The sequence below is a fragment of the Rhynchophorus ferrugineus genome, unplaced genomic scaffold (genome assembly GCF_030347505.1).
Source record: "Rhynchophorus ferrugineus isolate W39M unplaced genomic scaffold, kcgeb_rfMv2 rfM1, whole genome shotgun sequence".
NCBI lineage: Eukaryota > Metazoa > Arthropoda > Insecta > Coleoptera > Curculionidae > Rhynchophorus > Rhynchophorus ferrugineus.
This window is the reverse complement of record NW_027472580.1, coordinates 44,527,236-44,554,092: the sequence shown is the minus strand read 5'-3', so window position 1 is coordinate 44,554,092 and position 26,857 is coordinate 44,527,236. Positions and strand designations below refer to the sequence as shown.

At 33.8% G+C, this 26,857-nt stretch overlaps 1 protein-coding gene across 23 annotated transcripts in view; it reads left to right on the top strand.

Moving 5' to 3' along the window:
- The window catches only part of shep (RNA binding motif single stranded interacting protein alan shepard), a 147,215-nt gene extending 129,260 nt beyond the window's left edge, over positions 1 to 17,955 (top strand). For 8 of the 23 annotated variants that reach the window (XM_076419590.1, XM_076419593.1, XM_076419588.1 and 5 more), the window contains 9 exons: positions 6,618 to 6,838; positions 7,926 to 8,185; positions 8,617 to 8,675; positions 9,038 to 9,165; positions 11,585 to 11,714; positions 11,812 to 11,969; positions 12,031 to 12,171; positions 13,088 to 13,336; positions 13,970 to 17,955. In XM_076419590.1, the coding sequence (XP_076275705.1) occupies positions 6,626 to 6,838; positions 7,926 to 8,185; positions 8,617 to 8,675; positions 9,038 to 9,165; positions 11,585 to 11,714; positions 11,812 to 11,969; positions 12,031 to 12,171; positions 13,088 to 13,336; positions 13,970 to 14,083 (1,452 nt within the window). In that variant the 5' untranslated portion in view covers positions 6,618 to 6,625 and the 3' untranslated portion in view covers positions 14,084 to 17,955. The remainder of the gene's footprint in view (positions 1 to 6,617; positions 6,839 to 7,925; positions 8,186 to 8,616; positions 8,676 to 9,037; positions 9,166 to 11,584; positions 11,715 to 11,811; positions 11,970 to 12,030; positions 12,172 to 13,087; positions 13,337 to 13,969) is intronic. The other 15 variants (XM_076419603.1, XM_076419605.1, XM_076419586.1 and 12 more) reach the window with 3 other exon arrangements.
- Positions 17,956 to 26,857: the final 8,902 nt, after the last annotated feature.

Genomic DNA, 26,857 nt, shown 5'->3' with positions numbered 1-26,857 from the left:
AACAAATATTATTTACCTTAAATACTACAAAAATATCGCCATAACAATAAATTTCCTTAGAACTATACACAAAAATAAAAAAGCAAATATAACGGGTCACAAAATTTCAAAGCGAATGAAAGAAAGGAAGAAACAAATCTGTAATATTTTTATCTCCGACCCACTAGTGTTTTGAACGCGCAAAACATGATTACGGGTGTACCCATTTAAGTTCCCATTCTATATTTCTGTTTTGTGAATATAACCATAGAGTAATAAGTTTTGCTTTGCCCAACATCCAGAGGGCGCATAATTGGTCAGTTAAGTAATTATTGGTCAATTTTGGTCAATTTAAATCTCCATTATAGGCAACTGTAAGAAAAATATTTTACTGTGAAGACATTTGATTGGCACATTAGTAAGCTTGCCACGTGACAGCCTTGACGTCATGTTTAATTGACCAATGAAATTTAAATAAAAAACAATTTTTTTCTGAAATAAATTTATTAAATAAAATTCAATTAAATATAAATATAATATGTAAAAATAAATAAACATAAATATAATATAAAAATAAATATATCTATAAGATTTATATATATATATATATAATATAAATATTATATATATATATATATATATAAAACTATAAGCAAAAAACTTTGGTGCATTGCAAGTCAAAATTATCTCTTCCGTCTTTTTCCTTTTTCATATTTGTTTAGTGCTATCAATTTAATCTATTATAGATATCTATTATGGGTTTCCCCAAAAGTATATAGCACACCTTATTATTTGTAATATTCTATCTGGAAAATCATTATGTAGTGTAGAATTAGGTTTATTAAGGTTAAGGCTTTGAATTTACATTTTTTAATGATATTTGACAAAAATATGATTATCGACGTCGACAACAATATCGCGGGATAAAATAAAAGGGTTTAAAATTAAAAAAAGAGATTAAAAAAGGCCTACTGACAGTATAATAAAACAATTTTCTGGGCCATAAGATATTGGCTTGACTCGTTTATCCATATAGGAACATCTGGACTTGAGGTTACAGAGTCATCCCCCGCTAGTATAGAATGTAAATTATTTAAAGAACCCTCATGTTCATCCTCTTCAAAATTTCTTAAAGGCCAACCAGATGAAAAAAAAAATTAACTTATGTTAAGCGCTTCAAATTATTTCTAAAACTATCTTGGTTAAATAGCCTTAAACCAATATATTTATTCGGATAGTTACACTTTTTTTTTCTTTAACGAAAAGAACCCCTCAAGGTAGTTATTAAATTCATGACACTTTAATAAATTTCTTCTTACTTGGACAATAAATCTTACACCAACATTCCTCGTGTATTGAATATCGGTTAATCCTCTCTTAATAGATTTGCATTCAGTAGCTATTCTTTTATTGGAGCTGCAACTATTAATCCAAGAAAAAAGTATATAGCCGTTTGCATAGCTTCTTTCGGAAGGGGATTTCTAAAATTAAAAAAATAAATAGCTCACCATAAAATGTTGTATAGCTGTATATAGGACGACAGAGCCAGAACGTTAAAATGAAATGAACGTCGATTGAAACAAGTAGAACCAAAAATAGTTAACTAAAAGTACGACTGAAATAGTCGATAGTAAATAGTAACAAAATCAGTCGCGATTATAGCGTAGCGATTAATGCAAGTAATAAGTTAAAAGTGGCGACATCTAAATGTTGGACGTCGTGAAACATTTCCCCAAAATTTCCTATAAAGTTAAATTTCTATTTATCTATGAATATAGCCTACAAAACTCAAGAACTCCAGAATGTGCCATTGTCAGTCTTGTTTTGAAATCTATGTTTTTGAATCTCTGTTAAAAAGTCTGTTTTTGTTGAAAAGCGTTATTTTCTTGTTCGGTATTTTAAAATCATTCAAATAAAAAAATAAATAAGAAGAAGGTCAAAGGTGAAAAAATCTAGGACAATTATTTTCGTTTCGGGGAAAAAAACGACGACGCAGTTATTATGAATATTTTTAAAATAAATACATCCACTAGAGTTACTTACTTACCGAGGTTAGTTTCTTGCCAAGATAAAATTTTAATCAAGAAATATTCACTTGGCATTGCATATGGTTAGGAAAAAAATACTATTCGAAAATAAAACCACCATTTCTAATATGTGTACGGCATCGGCATATTTATGTTCTTAAATAAATTTATAATATTTTTTCATGTGGAAATGTTTTTGAGTAAATGCACACTGACTTGAAAGGTACGATTTGTTTTATCCCATCATAGTGTATTTATTGTGGGTAAATATTAATGACTCATCGCTATTTTTAATATTCGTTCCTAGGATGGATATCTACAATTTGTTGTGTAGAGATTATTGTTATGTTAATGTTTTTTCAGTACTATAACAATGGCAACTAAAGGTTCTATCGCATTTAATGTTTATAGTTCTTGTGATTTTGATTATTTTTATTTTATTTGGGTCATCAATCAAGGTCAGTCATCAATTGTGTGCAAAAACTAGTTTAATAATCATAAATGAAGAATCAAACTTTATTATTTCATTGCGATCATTAATTAAGTTCATTCTTCCAAACCAAAAACATATTATGTTCAAAATAGGGTACTATCGAACTAATATCCCTGAGATAGCAGGTTGCGCCCTATAATACTTCCAATAAAATCCGTCTCTTTCAAACCCTTATCTTGCTATTCCTTCTATATGGGTCCGAGACTTGCATCACTGTTACAGTGTGACATCTAGAAGCTTGAGGTCTTTCAAATACGATGCTTAAGCAAATTCTACTCTCCTTTTATCTCCGAGATGGTATTAGAGATGAAGTCATTCGTAAATGTGTCTAGTTGAGTGACAAATCGAGAGACGCTGATTACAATGTACATGTCTGTCTGTATGAATGAAAAGTGAACTATTCCCTCAGAGGCTTCTGTGGCGAAATCGACCTTCTGACCGTGTGTGAAAAACGTAACAGACAGCTCCGAAAAAGACATGTATCAACAACTGTTGCGAGATTTTTTTGTTATATTTTAAAGTCTCCTTTTTACCAACTAGAGTTTAACGTAGCTCCGGAACCACGGTCCTCTGCCTTAAGTCCACGGACTGACTTAGTAACCAACTTAGAAGTCATTCCAGAAGACATCTGGTCTTGATCGGCCTGGTTACTGGCATGACTAGGGTCATTTTCCTTTTCGAGTTTTGCACAATGCTTGCCTTTTGGATAATCACAATTCTAAATAATCACAAACATAAATTTACGACCAAGAGCAAGCAGCCTATAGTTTGAAAAGTAAACACTCGCTCTTTCACTGCTGTCGGAGAAGCAAATAGAAAAATAAATTTATATTTACTCAAATGCTTGTTTTCTTACTTTATTTTTATGTTTTTCTTTATATTCACACGAGCGCCTTCCAATCTCCGTCTATATTTTGATTTTTTATATACGCTATCTGATTGTGTAATCATCTAAAAGTATATGTCTCGTGGTGATTATAAAGACTCACTATCCATTAAATTGAAAAAAGTTCTTCAATGAAACATAACCCATCTAGCGGCATTTGGCTGAACATTTTAGAATTATAATGCCTTGGGTCTTACGGCATGATTAGGATATTTGGCTTCAATATTAAGTTTAATACGATTAATAGTTGTTTATCATAACGAGGTGTAATAATATGTCATGATCCCAATCCATAAATAACATAACATTTACAATAGGAGCGATTCATTAAAATATCGATGTTGACGTGGCTTTTCGGAAAATCACTCCGATAATCCTTAGATATTTGCATATGTTATATTAACTTTTCAACTGGCAGATCTTAATCCAGTCTTGCAAACGCTCTTTGATTTCCACATTCAAACAGGCGGAATATAATAACTTCTATAATATAATATATATATGATAACTAATACTACTAAAGTAATATGTAATAACTTATAGCTATAGTTTACACTAAAGTTGGTTTTTATAAAGGTGGCTAAAGACTACTTTATATAAGTTGTATTGCTTCCACGTTAGTATTATTTAGTAATCTTTTGTCGTGTTTCAAGACGAAATCTTGGATAACTTCGCAAATCCATTTGATTTCCAGATCATCATGATGTTCTTCGTTGATTATGTAGCTATAAGCATTGGTAACCAATCGAAGAACCTTGTTTTGACAGCGTTGGATGACTAGTTGATTTGAATTTGCACCCTATAGGTCCGAATTGGCTTTATATTTGTCTTATTAATCAACCTCTTTGATTTTAGATGAAATTGAGAGTTTCTTCCGACTAACCAGTATAGTTGTTTTATTTTGGTTCTAATGGGTTTTGCTTTTTGTTTAACATAGAATATAATAGTACTGATAACAATACAAGTCACCTATTTATAGTTTACGTTCACGTTAAATCAGATTATTATATCAAAGTAATACTTCATTCGCTATCATTTTGTCCCAAATCTCCTGTCAACACTGTCAGCCATTCATTCATCCCAAGAAATAAGTCCAAAAAATTTCATGTCCGTAATATAAATGCAATATGATAATGTGAATCAATGCTAATTCAGTATTGAGCAAAAATTCAAGGAAATCCTTGAAATGAGATGAAGAATTTTGGTTAAAGTTAGTTAGAAGTTTTCGAACAATTATATTTTAATTTATGTGTTCAATTAATATTGAATAATTTTGTATTTCCTCTGATGTAGAGAATCACACTGTTAAGACAATTAATAAAAAATTGAACAAGAAGAATAAGAAGAATGTAAAAGTTCTAATCAGACAGTTCCCCAACAGAAGAGTGGGTACAATGTGCTAGTTGCAGAGAATGGGCCAACATTAAGTGCACTTCTGGTGTGAATGGCGTTTGTTTGTTGTCATGTATTTGTGATGAATGTGAATTTTTGCATGAACTCTTGACAGTAACTGAATTAATTACTAAATTAAGTGACCTTTTTTCAGTTATTTCAAGTTTTGTTTTTATATCTGTGAGGAGTCCCATAAATTTTGTTATGTTTTCTTTCTCATATTTCGTATGTTATAATTTCTACCCTATTGGCTCAAGTAACCCTTTTGGATGGGTTTTCGATAAAACCCGCCTATGGAGCCTAATGAGCCATATACCGTTTTTCATTATAAAGTAAACTTAGTATAGTAAACAACAAATTTGCTAAAGTTTTTTTATCCTAATATGCAACCATATAAATAAACACCTGATTTAAGAAAAACTTTTAATTTTTTCTTTGAATCCACCCTACACTGATTTGAACAAAATCCTGTTTAACTGACCCTGCATTGCCCTACGATATAACAGAAGCATGCATATACGTTCTTAAGTAGACACTCTTCCCAAACAGGGGCTATGAATTGATTGATAAAAATGTATAAATGATATATACAAAAAATATACCAAATTAGTCCTGCTCTATACTCGTATTTTTTCATTCACAAATGTATTTGTGAAGGGATAAGTATATTGATTCTCTGTGTCTATTTGAATACTCCTAATTGATAATATTGGTATATGGCATAGACGAGGATGAGCACTCCGAGAGGAAAGTTAAATATTTGATAGGCGGTACCTTTCAAATTTGAGAAAGTTGTTTTAACAGTAAACTGTTGGCTATTCGAGGGTATTAGTAATCATTTTTTTTAGAATATTATAGTAATAGCTCAATATAGTTTTACTCTGACTTCATACTTTTTAAAGGACGCGGTGGACAAAAGTAGGGTCTCTCATTTGTCTATAATTTTGTGGCTTGTTTCATCATACATGTCAATTTAAAGTCTTATTGATTATTGAAATATCAATTGAAGAATGTTTTTAAAGATGATTGTGAAGAAAAGCAAGCAAAATAGTTTTAACATCATCCAAATCTTTGAGCTGTAAAATGCCAACAATAATGTGTAGAAAAAGTAATTTTCGAATGTTGGCTTACTAATAAGGTAATAATATTGTAGTATAATTGTTTGTTATCTAGGGATTCCTTTCTTTTGTTTTTTTTTCACCCCGTTGTTTATTTTCAACGTTTTTTTTATTCTCTTTTATACTTATTGATATCAGACATCACTGTGTTTTGAAAGGTGTAATGAAACAACATGATGTCAAACGATGATGTCCTCAAAACAATTCTTTGAGCTTAGAGAATAGCCAAAATTCCCTGCCGATCATAGATTAAAATGATATTAGTTGATTTTTTATGAAAAAAAATCGGGAACAATCAATTGAAGTTGAAGTAAGTTCATGATCATGATGACAAAAACAATAGTTATCGAGAGAGAAAATAACTCAATAATGTAAATCTGTGATTTTATATAGAGGAATATAAAAAACATCGAATTTAACAGTTAGGTTATCTTGTTTAGCAGTTAATATTGATATCTCGCATATGGCCCTTCCAATTCGCATTAAACTCGGAGCGGGTTTTTCCTTGCGTCGGAAATAATAATTAGAGGTCATAAACATTTAATTTTAATATTAATTTGAAATAATTCAAAAGGAAATCTCTCAAATGGTCAAATGAAATGTAAGATACATTTGTTTTAAAATCGTATGATCAACAGAAAAACTACAAATAAATTTTGTTATTAAATTAGATTATTCCTTGTTATAATGTACAATTTTTAATATCGTTATTAATGTTATAGGTGCACCTATGGCCACCCAGCATCAGACGCAAGGCGGCTACCGCTGGAGCAACGTGGGAGTCGGTCACCAACACCCCGTAACAGCGGTGACCACCCCCTACCCCCAATACCAACGATATCCTGCAGCGCAGACCCAATCGCCTGCCCAACCCCAACAACAAATTTCTTATAGTAACGCTACCGCCAACTTCAGCAACAGTAATTCAGCAAGTGTAAGTTCAGTAAGTCAGTAACAGTAGCTTTTCATATATTTGAGTTTAAAGTTTGAAGAATATAATTGTTGCTGTATAAACACATCAGTAATTTGATTCTATCATTCTCAGGATTTAGCCTATAGTTGTAGATCATGTACATTAATATTTGTAGAACCTAATGCCTCACCTTTAAGATTACGTCATTAATGAAATGGATAAGTAATATAAAATGCACAGTATGGACCAACGATTCTTAGAAATTTTATATATATTTCACACAACCTTTTATCATTTATTTTTTATCTTATCTAATTATGTGATAATATTTTTGAATTACTTTTAGAGTATCATATTTTCAGTATTGTTTATTCTATCAAATTGTCCAGGTTTAAATTTCTTCGATAGTTTCGCAAAAATAATATATACCAACCATAGTTAATATGTGGATATAGAAAAAACTATTACGTGTAGGTGACAACAAAATACTGTTTGCAAACATCGAAAAGTGTGTGATTTGTATTAAATTGTCAGTCTGGCATACAATAAAACTCTAAAATTATCCATGTATCATTTCTTATCGCTACTTGTGTGTTTTTTACTGTTATTGAAACAATGCGAGAGTATGTCTACTTTGGTTTCTAAAGAGAATGTTTTCATTATGATGAGTAATAATGAGTAAAAAATTACGTCTCTATTATCATTATTTTTTATAGGTATATGAATCACTGCATTTTTGAAGAATAGCATATACCTTATAATTTGCCTTGACATGTTTATTATACTATATTTATTAAATATTAAATAATGTATTTGTGTTTTTGTAACTTTGTTCATATTACATAAGAGTAAAGCATTGGATTCAAATGTGTCTAATATATTATTACTAAGACCATTGTACATTGGAAAATGTGATAGTGAGAAATAATATTGAATTAAATCTAACGGCAAACATATATTCAGAATGTTTTTATTGATAACTATGGTGGTTTGAGAAATGTTAACATTTGTCATTAGCATCTAATATAAATGAGGCCATAATAATGAAATCTATACTCTAAATATATAGATTATTGAATCGTATCAAACTCAATACTTATCCAAGCATAATTTTCAGTACGGTAGTCAGAGAGTACCAACAGCAACCTCTCCATCGAACGCAAGCAGCTCCAGCAGTCATACGGGCGGTAGCCAGAGCGGAGGTGGTGTTGCGCAGTCTGGCAACATGCAGCCCGCTAACGTAAATAATTCGGCCTCCTCGAATGGGTCAGCGCAAAGCCACCCTAGCGGATCGGAACAACTTAGTAAGACCAACTTGTACATTCGCGGTTTGACCCCACAAACCACCGATAAGGATCTCGTGAACATGTGCCAAAAGTAAGTGATCACTTTCTTTTTCATTGTAGGAAAAACTCGTTGTTGCTTTAATGTGTACTCACTTTATTGCCCTTTGAATTTGGTTAATTGCAATTTGATTACTAGATTTGGAACGTACCTATTACCTACCGGCTGCGCATTTCTGTAAAATAACAGTAATATCTTAAAAATTTCTTTCAATTGTTACATGACTGCGTCGAGACCTATTATCATAAAAATAAAACCTATTACAGGAATATTGATTGCTCTCAAAAATCCTTTTTATTCGCCCTTTCCTATTATATTGTCTCTAATAATTGTATTAACAACAAAGGCGTTCTGATAATATCTTACAGATTTTTTGTGTTTATTAACATATTTGTATTGATTTTATTTATGTTTCTTGATATCTTATTTGTTCTAAAATCCTTAAAATATTTATTTTATTACAGATATGGTACTATTATTTCTACCAAAGCGATTCTCGACAAAAATACTAACAAGTGTAAAGGTATGTATATAGTATTTAATATTTTAGAGCAATTCATGAAATTCAGCAGGCTTATTAGATTTGTTGAATTACTATATAAATCAAAAAATGGCACGGTAATATAATAATACATTTGTTATTTTTATAATATTATGCAACAGTTAACATTATTTCTGTATAAATATCAGGTGAAAATAGGAGTATTATACTTTTCTTTTTAATTGTTAAGTGTTATACTCAATAATTTTCGATAATTTAAATTATTTTTCAATTTTTGATTTTACTCTCACAGTAATAAATAAACCATTTAATTTTTTTAATTTGGTTTACTGTATTATGGTATATTAGCATTATATACATTATATAGTACTTTTATTTTTCAGGTTATGGATTTGTTGATTTTGATAGCCCCAAGTCTGCTGAAGAAGCCGTCAAGGCACTTACCGCTCTAAACATACAGGCACAAATGGCTAAAGTGGGTATCTGGTATCCTCCACGTAGACAAAACACTGTACGTTTGCATGCAAGTAATACTTAGCTTTAACATAGAACTTTGCCACAAAAGCTTTGATCTAATTCTTTCAACGCACAACAATATTTAGGAATTGCAGTAATCTTAGTGCAAATCATAATAAATAATTATTAATCGTTATTTTTTAGTGCTGTATTTATGGATGTATTTACATTTAGTAATGGAATTCTAATATAATATCAAAATTATAATTTAAGAAAGTTGATATTCAAGGCCTCCCTATATTTATTTAAAAAAATTAAATTTTCCTCTTTTTTATTAATCATTTTAGAGTGCCCGAAAATAAACATACTTCTAATATCGAATTTTAATTTCAGAAATAAATTAAATAATTAAATAAAGAATATACATTAAATATAATAGAAATAATAAAAATATATATAAATATAATAAAAATAAATATAACAGAAATAATTAAAATACTTTTATTACGGGGTTTATTTTATTTTTCTATAGGAGAATATATTTTACACATACTTAATACTCACAAATTTGTACTTTGAAAGAATTAGACTTTTTCATGTTACTAAAAATTAACTTTGTTACTCATTTAAAAATCATTTTTATACTAAATTATGATATGGTTTTTGGCAATAAATGTATATTTTATCTCAATAAAGTCATTTAATAATAGTCAGCTGAAAAGTACTGTGGCAGGGTTGATAATAACACCTAACAAATTGAATTTAGTGTTACCTAAAGTAAGTGAAATAACAATTTGTATATAGGTATACTACAGTGCATTGAACTATTGTGTATTGATGATAGAATAATTATTATCAACACTAGATTTAACTTGTTTGTATATTATGTTTTTCAACAGAGATAGTAGTCTAAATTTGTTATGTGCTATTGCATAGATGCATGATTTTTTAGGTCGATTTATTCATACAAGGTTATTGAGTGAATTATATATTAAAACTAAGCTTGTCGATTGAAAATTCGAATATTAACGAATGGATTATATGACATTTTGAGAAAAAAATTCAAGGGAATAAATTTTATGTACGCCATTATATACATATATATTATTGCACATTTACGTAGAGTTTATAATACTCTAAAGTTGAAAAAAAAATTGTTTTATTTTTTAATGTCTATTATGTTTTGGGGTATAAAATTTTGATTGGTCAACTTATAATTCATATTTATTCATAATGCGCGAATTTTTATTTGGCATGTAACGACATACATGTTTTGTAGCAGAATGCACCTTTTAGTTTTTATAAATAAATTTACAAAATATGTATGTTTAATCATCACAATAACCTAAACAAAAGATCCCATTTGACCCTGGATATGTTACTGAAATGAAAAATATAGCATCAGACAAATGCGAACTTTTTGTTGTATGATATCTTTGAGATTTGGTAATGTCAATATGTTCCTGTGAAGCTTGTACGCTAAAACATAACAAGAAACAAAAATAGTGTTTGAAGTGGTAAAACAATAAATATACTAGATAAGTTATACCCTGAAAAATATAGCTTTGCAGTAACAGGTATTAGGTGTATTAAAAGTACATTATGACATGATAATTCTTGTCAAAGCATGATTATTTAACATTAGCATGATGATGTTAAAATTATATATTCTTTTGAGTTGAACTTTCTAATGAATTTTATGACCTGTTCCCAATATACATTTGAACTAAATAATCCTAAAATAATAATAAATCTTGTAGTATCTCTTTCTATACACATCTCTTTATTATCTTTTTATTATTCTCAAAATTTTCTGATGTTGCTGCTTTAAATATTTATAAAATTGTATGAGTTAAGAATTAAATAAAAAAATTATTACCTATTTTTAATAATTACTATAATAAAATAAAATCTTGGGATTATGTACACCTAATAATCTGTACTTTGGTAATCTACTTATACAAATATAAAATAGTTAATTGGGTATAATAAGTCTATATTGTATATGGCTGTATAGTAACAATCATCTTGCATGTTGTACAAAAAATTGTGAATAGTATTGAGGATAGTGCATATAATTTTGTACAGAAATAAGTGAATGAACTGCACTAACTAACAACTTATTTTTTATAAACATATTGTATTGATAGTACGATACAAAATAGACATTTTTCCAGTTAGAAACATTAATAATTGTATAATATCAATATTATTTTAGACATAAAATGATATACTATATTAATAAACACATATTATGAACAATGAGAATATTCAAATTGCTTTTACCCATAAAAGATTGAATGTCATCAAAAGTTTCATTCATTATTGGTATTTTTTACTACACGCTACAATACCGATAATTGTTTGAAATTTGGATTGTTTTAAGTGAATACTTCCATTGATTATAATATGATTATTGTATTTGATTATTTAGTAATCTGGAAAACTAATAATAGTTATTTTTGCATTCATAGCAACAGGAGCAGGACCTCACCAACTTATATATCGCAAACCTTCCTCCTAGTTACAAAGAAATAGATTTGGATAGCCTTCTATCAAAATATGGCCATGTAATTTCTACAAGAATACTTCGTGATTCGCAAGGCAAGTAATAACTAAATATAAAATTAAATGTTAGTTTAGAGTTAGGGCATCCTTTACATAGTCAATGTTATCAATTCAAATCAACAATTTTTTTTAGGTATTTCAAAAGGGGTAGGTTTTGCTCGCATGGAATCGACAGAGAAATGTGAACAAATTATACAGATTTTTAATAACTATGTTATACAAAACGGCAAAGAGCCATTATTAGTCAAATTTGCTGATGGAGGTAACAAAAAGAAAAATATGTATAACAAAGTAAGTGTATGGTTAATTATTTAGTTTTTTGAACTTTACTTTAACAATATCACTGTTCCAGTCTAATGACAACTCAATGAAATGGCGTGAAAATACTGAAACTATGGGAGCTATGGCATATGCTACCGATGCTCTTGCCCAGAATGGAGTAGCAGGCCAACATATGGTACCGGCATACCCTAATTATAGACATATTAACCAAGTAAATATCACACATTATTTTATTATCCAGTTTAGATAATTTATTTAAGCCTGGAATTAATATAAAAGCTAATGAAACATGAAAAATAATATATTATTTTTACTCATAATGTTTCTACAAAACAGAAATATTTTATATCTGTTCATAATATTTATTAAGTATGAATTATATATATATATATATATATATATATATATATATATATATATATATATATATATATATATATATATATTGTTACTTATCGTGGAGATTCATCAGTGTGAGATTGTTCATAGCTATAGTTACAACTGACATCCATATAGACCTTCACAGAAAACTGTTGATGGAGAATGATAATTTCTCATAGGTGGATATAACTTGTAAAAATTGGATCAATATTTTGTTAATAAGTGCATGAGAGTTACCTTTCACTGGAAGATATAATGTTTTTCTCAATAAAACTACTACATATTAAAGCTACCAGTACGATATGTTCAATAACATTGTAGACATAGGATTTTTATATTTATCTTAATATGTCTCATATAAATTTTGAAAGCGATACCTTCTAATAATATAAGGAATTTCACAGAATCTAACGGTTTATGTGATTTATACAATGTTACATAGATCAAGCTTTCGACAATATATTTGAGGAAAAACGTTGCTTCATGTTTGTCTATCTGTATGATTATGATACTGCAGCTGAAGGTTCTAAATTGTGTATATTTTTATACAAGACATATCAAAATAACATATTTTCATATGAAAAAGCACAATGTTATTCAATGACAATCAAATTTATCATAAAATATTATATACTTTTTATTATATATTCAGCACTTATATATGACTAGTTTAAATATTTAAGCTTATAAAAAGTAGATATTTTCATGTAAGTAGAAATAGTAAACTAAATACTCACTCTTTGTAGTATCCCAATTATGCGCCGCAATGGCTGTCGCCATACGCTATGCCAACAGCAAGTGTTGGTATACCTACTATTGACGAAGCTTACAATCTCACTGGCCACGTTCAGCCTTCCCGGGACGGTCAAACTCCTCGTGCCTACCCCACTATGATGGTTCCGGCCGGTGATAGCGCCATGACTTACGGCATTCCTCAGTTAACTGCGCAGATGGGAGCTATGCAATTGCAAACCTCTGGTACCTATGTACCTCCGGTAAAGATTTTTTTAAATATGTTATAAACTTGAAATATATATTAAATCTAAAAGCTGTATAGAAAAAGAACACTTTTGTATTACCATTAGGAATTAATTCTTACCATTGTGAACAAATTATAGACATTAAGTTCAACCAAAAGCTAAATTAGGACAATGTGGCGACTAACGTATCGATCGAGCAAGGCTTTCTTTTATCTATCCACCATTTTAAAAGCATGTATCATCCAGAAAAAACTGTATCAATTTGCAGAAGTGTTAACTATATAGCTCGATATCTGAACAATATGCTAGGTGCACCCATATTTCATTAGTATATCTTTCACGTTATTAGTCTTAGATCTTTTCTACAAACATTCTTCATTCAAAGTGAGTAGTTGGAAGGCCTCAACAGTTATGATTTCAATCGAGTTGGCAGCAATTACCGATGGTACTTCAAAACGCACCCAGGTGTTTTTTTTATTGCCATGGTAAATCGACTTGTCCTCTAGTCCTTATAAGCTAATAATGTTAAAAATACTCCCTATAGAGAACACTTATGATAAGATTTAATTCCTAGTACTAATAATACATGTATATTCTAGTAATTAATATAATTTTTTCAATTCAAAATAGTTATTGAATCTTTTTCAGGGTTTTTACCATTACCAACTTTTGCCCGTAACCCATGTCGATTCGGAACATACCAGCAATGCTGCTAGCCCAGAAGATTCTTATGGCGCTTATCAAGCGGCCCCTCAGAAGTAGATGCTTTAACATTTAAGAATGAACTTCTTTGTAGGACTTTGGTAAAGTTTTGATCTAGCTACTTATTTAAAGCAAAAAGGCACTGTGATGGTGTATCATCTTATTTTCTTAGTGCCATGCTCTTAGCATTTTTTCGATAGTTGCAAAGCCTTCATGCTAAATTGTTGAAACAAGGCTTGTTACTTCCCTCCATTTATTTTAAACGAAGTAAAACATAGCATAAGATAAATCCTGTACTTATTTTTTCATAAAATTTCATTCGGGTTTGTCTATTTTTGCCGTTTTCCTTTTTTCTCAGTGCTAATCTCAATATAAATAAGTAGATATGTATCAAAACTGAGTCTTATGGAAGGCTCCGCGAAGGCACCGTTTATCATGGACTATCAGCGAACATAGTTCAGAAAAAACGATTAAACGTTAATTTTATTGTGTGCTCATTTTTGTTTTTGGTGTAATGAACAGTAACTCTGTGCAAGATTATAATTGACAGATGAGAAAAGAAGTAATTTGTCTGAAAGATACTTGTTATCCAATTGTTTTCCTGTAATTTAGAATGAGGAGGTAGTTCTGTCGAGTAAAGTTTAGCTTTATTTCCATTGCGTTGACCCTTTTTTTATACTGATGTTACAAAAACTTAAAAAACACGGACTGAATATGTAAAGTAGATATTTTTGATACAGTATGTTCCTAGTTTCAAAAAAACATTGTATTGAAAATATGTCTTATATTAACTCGTATCTGCGTAAGAAATATCGGATGCTCCTATTGAATTAAGTATGTATATACATTCGTTAGAACAGAAACAGCATTTCTTACGCAGATAACCTTTATACCAACACAATTTAAAAATAATATAAAAAAACTAAAAAGAATAGGCTAGGGCTCTAGATTTATATTAAAAAAAAAAAGAAACGAGACAAAGAAAGTGTGCAAAAAGTTTTTTCGAGCGAATGATCGCACCTAAATTATCAAATTTTAATTGTTTTGGACGTTTGTTACTCTAGTCAAAGTGAAATTCTTCGAATGAAAATTCGAACGTTATTGTACATAAATGTTGAATGGTCTGTGTCAGATTGGTCAAGTATTACCATTTGACTACAGTAATTGAGGGATAAGATATATGAAGAAATAAAAAGAGAGAAAAAATATCGTGGCTTCCCAAGATGACCAAGTAATCTTAGGTGATAGATGAGGTAAATTTCTTGTTTTTTTTTTTTAATTTTGTCGCGTTGAGTATTTGGTAAATTATGTGCGCGTTACTGGCAGTGAACAGAAACAGATTCAAAGGAAAATAAATGGCGTTTTGATCTTCCCAAGCTGCTGATCGGCAGCATAGGTTAGGTAAATTTAGTATTTTATTTTTTGATGAAGATCTACATAGGTAGTTGTACACTTATACTACACATACGCGCGAACTGCTCACAAGTTAAATCAAACAAAAATTCTTCCTAAATATTTAACATCTATACAATATAATACACTTCCAACTTAAACAAGAACAGTTGACGGATTTGTTCCTTTTTTGTCATCATTTTCTTTATTTTGTTTGTGCTTGTTTTCTCTTTTACGTTCTCTACACTATATGTTCACCATACTACCTGTAAAGAAATTGTACAGTTATTTATTTGAAATGTTATTTTTTGTTTTATAGAATTGCCGCTCACTATGTACTGTGTCTAAATTAAATTGGTTTTGTTGTTATCTTAGGTATGTCTCATGTATGTAAAATGTCTTGTCATATCTGACATATGTCATTTGTTTGGCGATAAAAAAATTTTAAACGATTTAGGCACAATACATGCCGTATGGAAATTTTATTTAATTTTAATGTCGTCTGTATTTGACATTCCCATAAAACATATTTATTTTGGATAATTTATTTTCCAATTTGTAATGTCGATTACAAATTTTCTATTTATACAGTTTATATATTATAGTGCAATTTTTATTTTTAGAATTTATTTATGGAAATAAAGTAATTATCTGTTTTAAGTAAAAAAAAATGGACTGACATAAAAAAGAGATATTTAAGATAACCGAGCTGGCTATTTTTTCGATTGATAAACTGACAGAACAGCAGCTGTGATTTTTTCATATTTTTTCAGTCATGTATAGTACTATATTAGAGGATGCATTTTAGACATTCTGGCAGTTTATTGCCACACTAAATAGCCAGATTAAATTGATCATTGACGGCTCTAAATATCAATACTTTCAAAGTTTAATCCTACTTGTTGATTCGAAGGTGATGGCGCATTTACGCTGACAATAAATTGTTAAAGTAATAGATCCTAGTTTGTCATTTTCAACCAGAGTAAGGTCTAATAATGTAGGTAACGTAATAACGTACGCTCAATAATGTCAGATAACGCCACTTAGCATTGCGAGAACGAATTAGTTACGAACGTTCGCCTACTGTTTCTCTTGTTATTTTGTTGTCCTTGTTAAGTTTAGATTTAAATGTTTATTGGAAGAGAGACGATGCTGTAACAGAACACAAAAGGTAGGATTAAAATGTGAAATATTTTTATTGCCAGGGCTGGAATAACGAGGCAAATAACAAAAAAATGCTTCAGATTACTTTAAAATCGTGCCTTTTCAGAGAGTCCATTGACAGGGATAAACTGAAAAAATATTTTAATATATTTTTTTAAAATGAATCGGTGTTTTTCCACTAAACCGACAAACAGATTTTTTAAATTATAGCTCTGTGTGATAGAAATTTGTATTCTCGGTTGTTTTTTTCAAAACGAAATGTGTCTTAATCTACCGCTAGATAATTTTTTACTAAAAAGAAAAAAATTATGGGCGTTACATGTCGACAAATTTCAATGATCTGGAGGATCCGGGTTTACCATAAGGCACAATGTAACCGTCTGCTATTGCAGAAAGTGTCTTAGAGATGCACCCTCCAAAAGTTATATTTATTAGCAAAAAAAGTAGATAAGCTAAACGAACTGCGCTGGAGCGTTGGAACTTCGACGTTTATAAATAGAATAGCCATCAATTTCAATAGCGGGTATCGATCGGGTCGTTGAAAACGTCGGATGTCTCAAATCCTCATCGCAGCTGTCTTAAACGAGACTTGGTGCTCAACTAATGCCATTTTGTTCATTAGGATATTATTTAACGATGTTTTAGCCCTCTGATTTTAAAATAGTCCATCGTTTGCCGTCATAACATCGTAGAGTTTTTTTTGGACAAATGCTTGTGTGTCGATGGCAAAATGCGTTACTTGAGCCAATTAGCTAAAAACCAAATACAAAAAACCTGTTAAATTAACATTACTTTAGACATTTTTATAATGTTAACCGAATAGACCGTGTGAAACCGTTTATTTTGATATGCCTCATTATTTGACGGTTTATAAACATTTAGAATCTAAATGACTAAAATAACTACGACTACCTATTAAGTGAATCATGAACGCAACACAGGTTCTGATCAGTGTAAAGTTATGCGATAGCATTTCGTAGCATTAGGTTTTAGCTTCTAGGTTTAGAATTAGTACTTAGGCGTAAAATAGCTACTTTAAGAAGGAAGAAACCTAGATATAGTATACAAGCGTATATATATATATAAGTTGGCTGATTTATGAAGATGATCTTTAGGCGATGTTTATACATATTTAAGTATATTTAATTGCTGGGTGAGTCATACCGTCGCTACGGCGTCCGTATTGATCCCCTGCATCGGTACGACAACATCCAGATGGCGAGGTGCAACCTTCATATCTCAGCTACTAAATTTAGGTTAGTTAAGTCTGGTAGTCTTAAGTAAGTGTTTTTTGTTATAAATTTAAGTATTTTTTTGTTTTTCTTTGTTTTGTAAGTTGAGCATGTGTTGGTAAAATAAAATGTATTTGTCCAAAATACCGTGTTTAATTTAAAAATTCCAATTTTCATTAAAACAACTTTTAAAGTATCTCGGTTATATGAGCAATCTTATTTTTGTTTACAGTAGATATCTGAAGTTAAGGTGTTGAGAAAACACTATCTCAATGGGAACGTCCGTTGACCTGTGTAAACAAAGTGATTTCAGGTTATTTTAATTCTGTATCTTAAAATGTGATTTAATGTAAACTCGCACTTGTACGTGTCGATTGATTGTTTTTTTTATATATTCCTTACATATTATTATTTTAATTATTTCGTTTTTCCCTAAACACAAAACAGTTTTTACTGCTGACCTGTTTGCCATTGAGAAATCTTTCGAATGGCTTTTAAAAACGAGTGTCTGGTGAAAGGCTGATCTGTACAGATTTCTCTAGTGCGTTGAGTACAACCGAAGCACACTCATGTTACCTATGTAACATTCAGTAACCATTAATATATTTAACACACTTCAGAAATATAGCACATTATGCAGGATAATTTTCCTTGCCGGGATTCCCAGCCATAAGAGAATTAAGGGAAACGAAATGGTTGAATTCATGAACAAGACCGTCATTTCAACTGGCCGCCCTAACTATTAACAGATCTTACAAAACAAACTGGGACTACTCTTCTCCAAATTCAAAACCTTTCAGATCATCCTCCAACATTCCATAGAACATTGCAAATTAATCTACTCTTTAATGTCCTATTTGTGTTTTTTCCACAATCAGTACGTCATATACTTATAAATGCCACTCTTTACGTCATATACTTATAAATGCCACTCTTTACCATAATGCGAATCGAACTTGATTATCCTCACTTTACCAGACCTATTTATTTTAAAAACCTACTCATCCTCCTTAGATTCCTTGAAATCTTTAACACGCAAAGTTATATTTGATACCAAATTATTACACGTTGTACACTTGTTCTATGTACTAATTTTGCTATTTTAAATTAACTGTGCAATTCTATATGCATGTTACGTCGTTGGTAATTCTGTTATATCCGTAGGGCGTGTTCCCCTTGATGTGATTAACTTTAAATAATGACTAGTGTTCATATTTTTTGTAGAGTTTTTTGTAAGAATTGTTATTCTTAAAATAAAATTATTTAACGGAAATAAAAATGTTTTTTCATCCCTACACAAATCAAAACTTACATACCTATCCGTTTAGTCATTTTTTATTTCATACGCTAACTACTATTTTACTTTGTTTTTTTACTTAACTAAATACAACTAACTAGTGTCCTAGTACCCTAATAATACATGTTTAAGCCAATAAAAAATTTGACGTTTATTATATTATGTACTAAAATTCAAAAAAATGTTCCATACAGAGGATAAAATAAATTCCATACAGAGTGGCATGCATTGTACAAAAATATTACTTTTTTTCTAGCACGGAGAACTCAATCAGTATTTCCTTCTGAGGTTTTAATTATGATACGTATTGTATAGGCATGCTTCACAGATTTTTCATTTAGGCATTCATTGGGTTACAATTAAATTAGGAACTTTAAGTAACTTTAGTAATCGTGCTTCAATATAGTCATTCATATATATATATTTATTAGCGAGTACATTGGAATGCACTTACACTCTTTCTAATTAATTCACACAAATTACACGTTCGTTGAATTACACTCGCTATTGGTTCTAGAGCAATATCGCGTTGTATCATTTCATTTGAAACATAGTACGGAGCATCGACAATGGCACACACTTTATTTTGAATTATAATTATATATATATATATTTATTAGCAAGTACATTGGGATGCACTGATACTCTTTCTAATTAATTCACACAAATACGTTGAATTACACTCGCTATTCGCTATTCTAGAGCAATATCGCGTTGTATCATTTCATTTGAAACATAGTACGGAGCATCGACAATGGCACACACTTTATTTTGAACCGTCGTATGATGGATATAGACTTGTTAGCGATTTTCCATTGTTGAATTCCATATGACCAAATAGGCTTGCATATAGATTAATAGAGTAATATCTTGTTATCTAATGATAACTTGGATTTGCGCCCGATAAGCCAATACATTTGGTAGAGTTTAAGTCCAAGTTGTTTTCGTTTGGCGAGTATGTGCTTCCTCCAAGTTAGACATCGATCTAGGTGTATACCAAGATATTTAGCATTCTCTGCTTGCGGGAGTTTACAACTATTGATATAGATTGGAGGACATGTTCTTCTACGGAGTGTAAAAGTTACGTTTGACTGATTATGACTGGATTTTGTTTTGTTGGCTTTAATACGCCATGTTTTCAGCCACATTTGTTTTTGATTTAGGTGTGTTTGTAGGTTGATTGATGCTATGGCTGGATCTTCGTGAGAGGCTAAGACTATCGTATCGTCTGCGTATGTTGCCACTGTGGTTATTTTTGATGTAAGTAGACCGACTATGTACAGAAGATATGGTACTGGATCCAGTACACTACCTTGAGGAATGAATTCTTGAATATATTTCATGTAATTCGGTGTGTTCATCGCATATTTCACAATAAAATAACAAACTGTGAGGTAAGATTTTAGTAGATCATAATGCATAGGATTAGGAAGAAGTTTCTTTAAGTCAATCTGCAATCCCGTATGCCATACTTTATCATATCTGAGATATATTTAGAAATGCAGCTGAACAATATCTTTTGGCGTATATTTATTTTGTTTAGAAGTATATGCACTTGTTCTATTGTTCCATGCTTATTTCGAAACCCAAATTAGTGTTCTGGATTTTTTTTGTCGCTTTGACTGGTGTCATTTCGCGACTATACAATAGTACGGTTATGATCTAGAGGAGACGGGGACAGACATAAAGTGTATATATAAAATAATAAATTAATAAAACTAATAACACAAACAGGGGGGTTAAAAGAATAAATAGTGTATATACAATTTTAAAATAAATACAAACACAGGACTACAAACACAACCATAACGAAGTAGAGGCTCCATCCAGACAGCACACATCAGCACCCATACCGAAGTGGTAATGGTTATTTGATCAGTAACTCTAAACTTAGCATATGCTAGATTCTATGGAGAAAATCAATCTCTCATAGAAATCCGAGGAGTATATCGGCATTTTCTCCTGCCAAGGCATTTCTAAAATTTTGCAGCCCATACTTAGTTCTAATTTGGGTGACCCGTGGACAGTCGTAGGTCGTCGTGGTAGACTGAAATAGGGGCACGGTGACAAAACTCACAGTGAGCGGGCGGGCTCGAAGTTATCAAGTGACCGTGCGAGAAACGACAGTGGCCCAATCTCAGTCGATTCAAAGCTACGGCATGGTGACGAAGGGAAGGAACGCGAAGAGAGGGGACAAAATCAGCTTTAACTTCAAACAGCCTGTTATGGTTGGCCTCCTGGGCTCAACGACGTTGTACCTCGTGATTCGTAAAACAAGATATGAATGATATAAGGTGGGTATGGACACAAACATCCGTGATGGGAAGTGGAGATGAGGCTGCCGATTTAGCCGCACTATCCGTGCGCTCATTTCCCGGTATACCTACGTAAGAAGGGATCCACAGTAAACTTGTACTGATCCCATTCAGATAGAGGGTACAGATAATTGACAGTGAGTCGGTGACCAGGGGATGGTTGGACTGTTTCAGGAAACAATCGAGAGCATTTCGGGAGTCGGTCAGGATTAGCCATTCTTTGAAGGTTTGTGTTGAGATATACGATAATGCTTTAAATATCGCGAAGAGTTCAGCAGTCAATACTGAACCACACCAAATGCACTTCCAAGCCCGCTGCGAGATTTGGAGCCATCGGTATATATGTGCTGCGGCCAGGGTAAGACTGTAGAAATTCACAGAACCTGGATCGAATAATGAATGGACAATGTTCTTTTTTATAAAATTGACATAATGCTATGTCTAGTAGTGAAGGTCCAAGGGGGGAAATTGGGGTAGTGGACAAGGAGGGAATGCAACAAGCCAATTCCAACCCTGGACAGAAGATCTGCAATTATGTGAGAAGTACGAGTGGAGTAGCTAGGGATAAGACGGTCCAGGACAGGTGGATGACTCCAAGTGGAGGTCAGGTTTACGGAAGATGGTAAAGCAAGCGACTTCACAGCTAACTTCAGTGAAAGTAAATCCCTACGATAAGAAAGTGGTGGGATGGATGTAAAACTGCACAAGTTAATTGCAGGGGAGGATCGAAACGCACCCAGCGATATTCTGAGTGTAGTATTTTCAATGGTTTCTAAGGATTTGAGGTAAGTTGGAGCAGCAGCGGCGAAGAATAGGGAGCCATAGTCTATCTTAGGAAGGATTACAGAGAAATATATTTTGAGTATAGTTTCCTGGTCTTTACATGTGTGCCGGTTAGATAGCCAACGCAGCATTTGCATGTCTCTGGAACACCGAGTTTTAAGCTCGTTGATGTGATGCTTCCAGTACAGCCGGCAGTCGAAAATGAGTTCCAGGAACCTTATACAATCAACAGTTTTGATTGGAGTTTCATTAGGAGAGAATGAATGGACGCGGGTACAGTTACGCCTTCGACAGAAGTGAATTACAGTGGACTTTGAAAGAGAGATAAGCAATCCGGTGGAGGAGGACCAGGAAGAAAGACGATTTAATGCTCCTTGAAGGAGCCTCCCTCTAAAGTTTGGAGACTTGATCGAGCAATAAATAAGTATGTCGTCAGCAAAAAACCGGTAGGTGAGCTTTGAGTCGAGGAATTTAGCTATTGAATCAAGGGCTATTACGAATAAGATAGGACTTAGAACTGAGCCCTGAGGGACTCCAGTCTAGAGCGAGCAGGTGGAGGAGAGAAAACCTCCCGAACAGACTCGGAAAGATCTGTTGCTGAGAAAATTCTTTACAAAATCGAGGATATTACCCATGAGTCCGAAGCAGTGTAGATGTTCTGGAATTATATTTCCTTTCTCTATTATATAATTTAGCCTCTTTATGTACAGTTTTTCGAGACTATCGGTAGTAAACTTATAGGCCGCTAGGAGGTGACATCTTCTGGTGCTCTACTTGCACCAGATTTCTCAATAATAATCTAGTAATGTTCTACCTTTTCATTTAAATTCCAACTTTTCTTCGTAAGAATATTTTAAAAAATTCTCCACATTAAATTAAAAACCAAATTAAGTAATTAAATTCCAAAGGCACAATTATTAATATTATTATTATTAACTGGCCGAAAGTCGAGTAAAATTTCGATACATATAACCGATATCATATACGGGCCATACGGCTCTGGAGTAAAAGCAGCGAAATCTCCATGTAAAAATAGGCTTTGTTTAGACTGGCCGTGTAAGTGCGCGCGAAGAGGGGCACGCAGGGCACGGTCGTGAGGCCTAGATAAAAAATAGCGACAGACGGTACGGTATTCCATTGGTCCACATTACTTTCGTGGCTCTTTTTTTGGCCTGGAACCGGGTAGGGGAATCCTGTTACGGATACCTGGTCGGCAAGACCCGCAGGAATAAGCGAGTTGGACTGGTTATGTGGAAACTGCCTCTGGGCCACCCACTAAACTCCACCCTATCAGCTGATCCAATGACCCTAACTGATACTTCTTACTGTCAGTAAGGAGGGTGATCGTAACCGGTAACACCGTTAAGAGGCACAACGGCCTGGCAAGGATGTGGCGTCGTTGTCACACCACGCAGCTTGCGGTACTCGAGTTAATCGCTCGCCGGAGAAGGTCGAGACAATTTGGAGTTAGAGCACGACGGGGAAGTGTCGGCTGTGATAGAATAAGGCCACGAAGAGCCGAATGAGTTATTGGCCTAAAATATCGGCCAGCTCGGTAATACATCTGTTGTCCGAGAGACGAAGAGTGGAGAAATATCTCGAGTAGACCTCGGATATAAAATCGTGAACTTGGGGGACGTCTGTCGACGTCTCTATGAATTTGATTGTTCCTGACGAACCAGGAACCAATTTTGTTTTGAAAGACTTGAAGACGTTCCACCTGGCTAGGTGAGACGTATTTTAGATAGACACTGGAGCCGTATAGAACGACTGATCGAACCAGCATCTTGTACAGAAAAGATTTTATAGAGAGAGGAAGCCTGCTGGCCCGGTTGATAAGCGGGAACAGCAAATTAACAATACCTTGACCTTTATGGAGGGACCTTTGAATGTGGGAATTCCACCTAAACTTGCGATCGAAGACAAGACCGAGATAGGTGGCTTCTTCTGACCATGGGATTTCGGCGTTCTCGATTATAAGACGCGAAATGCTCGGTGCAAAACGCTTCTTGTGGAAGAAGATGGCCTGGGTTTTCTGCGGGTTGACCTGCGACCTCCACAAATGTAACCACTGTCTCATCGAGTTGTTTTTGGAGTCTGCTTCGGATGTGCGGCGCTACTCTTGAAGAAGCAAAGTAATCAGTGTCGTCTACGTAACTGCCTCAACTTGTGGTCTCCTAGGGAAATCTGAAAGAAAAATATTAAATAGAGCGGGTGCCAGTGGGGAGCCTTGTGGAACTCCTGCGTCGCTGGTTTTCCGGCTAGATAGAATATCTTTAATCTTCACCTGGAACGATCGTCCTGACAGAAATGATTTGATAAGAGCTGTTAGGTCATCAGGTAGACCTAATCGGATGCATTTCGCCACTAAGCCTTCGTGCCAAACCTTGTCAAAGGCTTTGATTAGGTCCAAGAAGACCGCTCCAAGTCTTTCACGTCAGTTAAAAGCACAGTTGATTTTTGCGGCCAACCGATGGGCCTGATGAACGGCTGAGTGTTTGGCGCGGAACCCGAATTGCTCATCTGGAATGATATTGTTAGTTTTCGTAAAATCATTAAGAGCATAAAGAATTGCTCTTTCAGCATGCTTGGAAATGGAACTTAGTAGGCTGATAGGTCTGTAGTCAGAATGTGATGACTTAGCTCCTTTTTTGGGGATAACTGCGATGAATGCATATTTCCATGTGGATGGAAAGTGTTGCAGCCTCAGAATGGCATTGATGATATTACTTAGTTCGGCGAGCTGCTTGTAGGGAAGATTTTTGAGTTGGGCTATCGAAATATTATCGAAACCCGGGGCCTTCTTGTTCCAAATCTTGCTGATCATTTGCTTGAGTATTTTAGGAGGGACTAGATGGTTTAAAAGATAACTCGAAGGCACTTGAGAACGCATGGAGTTGGTCTTCCTAATGATTTTGTCGTTCTCAGAAGCGTTTATATTTGTAGCAGGAGGGAGGTGTTCCATTTGGGCCTCATAGGTTTTAGCGAGGAGCTCGGTCTTTTCGTGGTCGGTGACTACCAAAGTTCCTGTCTCCGCTGACTTTAGGAGGGTATGACATTTTGCGCCTCCCCCACGAGGTTTTTAGAGAGTCGCCAGAAAGTTGCGGGGCCATCCAGCCTTTGGTCCGCTAGAAATGAGTTCCATTTCTCGGATCGCCAGGCTTTAATGGTTTCCTTCACTTCTCGTTTTACTCGGTTGGCCTCCCTTTTGTCTGCCGAGTTGAGCCGTTGTCTAATAGCGGGGTGATGAGTAGGCTCATCCGGCAGGGCGAGACCGAGCCCTAAATTTGCGCTCAGTGCTGCGATATCGTTGCCTGCTCGATTTGCGCGCTCGCGATCCCACATGGGATGGTGAGCGTTGAAGTCTCCACCGATTATTTTTGAGGTTGGGCCGCCGAAGAGCGTTTGAAAGGCAGACGAGTCATGCGTGGAACATTTCCTGTACAAGGAGGTGATCACGATTGGACGATCCTGAGTTTCCACCTGGATAGAGGTGGATTCGATATTTGGTGACGATACAATTGAAGGCAGAAGGTTGTGTTTGATTCCCTTTTTGACTAGGATAGCAGTTCCGCCACCGCGAGTTGGTACACGGTCACTCCTGTAAACCGTGTAGTTTAGAAGGGAGAAACGAAGAGAGAGTTTTAGGAGAGTCTCCTAGATAAGTGCTATATCGATGCCTGAAGGCGAAAAAACGAGTTCCAGCTCCACTTTTTTATCGCGTAAGCTATTGGCGTTCCACGACATGATTTTTAGCACTTTGGAAGCGGCCATTTCGACGAGTAAACAATTGCTTAAAGATAGACGGGAAAGGGGTTACCGCTTAGGCGGCTACATTGGGAAGGAATTGTTGGAATTGAAAGAACTGCAGGAGTGTGAAGGTAGTTGGAAGACCCGCTGGCAGTGCAGGAGGTTGCATTGGGGCAGGTGCTGGGATATTGGCGAGAGCCGCCCGGTTAGAGTAGGCCAGCTTTTGAGCTAACCTCCCTGGTTGCTCCACGCAGAGTTTGTATTGCCGGAGGCTTGTCTGGATTGGATTGGTCTAAGATTCCTGGGAGCAGGTCGACAGCTACAGCCTGTGTAATTAGCTGTGTGTGGGTCTCCACGATTGCTGCATTTGGCGCACGAACGGGTTTCATGGTGTCCGGCGCATTTGACACACCGAGGAGGCGCTCTACAACGAGAGCTGGAATGGCCAAACAACTGGCAGTTGTAGCACTGCACAGGCTGGCCGTTGCCTCGTTGGAGTTCGACTTTCACGATTGACAGGCCTATTTTGGTGAGATTAATGATGTTCCTTTCTTCGTTAGGAACAACGACCTGGATTATGGGAAGGTGTTCGCCTGATTTAAGTTTCCACATTTGAAGAGATTTTGAGGGGAAACCTTGCGAAATAAGGTGTTCTTTGGCTTCGTCAACCGTTACAATCGTTGGGATGTTGCGGATGATCACTCGTATTGCCCTTTCAGAAGGAGGGCAGAGAAATGCATATTTCCGGTCTTCAAGAAGCTTGGTCAGTTTGCGGAAGTCGTTCGAAGATGGAACAAATAAGCAAGTTCAGTCCTTTAGGCTTAAAGTTGTAGTAATCTCTATGGAATTATCTTTCGCGATTCGAAGGATTTCTGAATATTTCTTCATGTCACGAAGAACG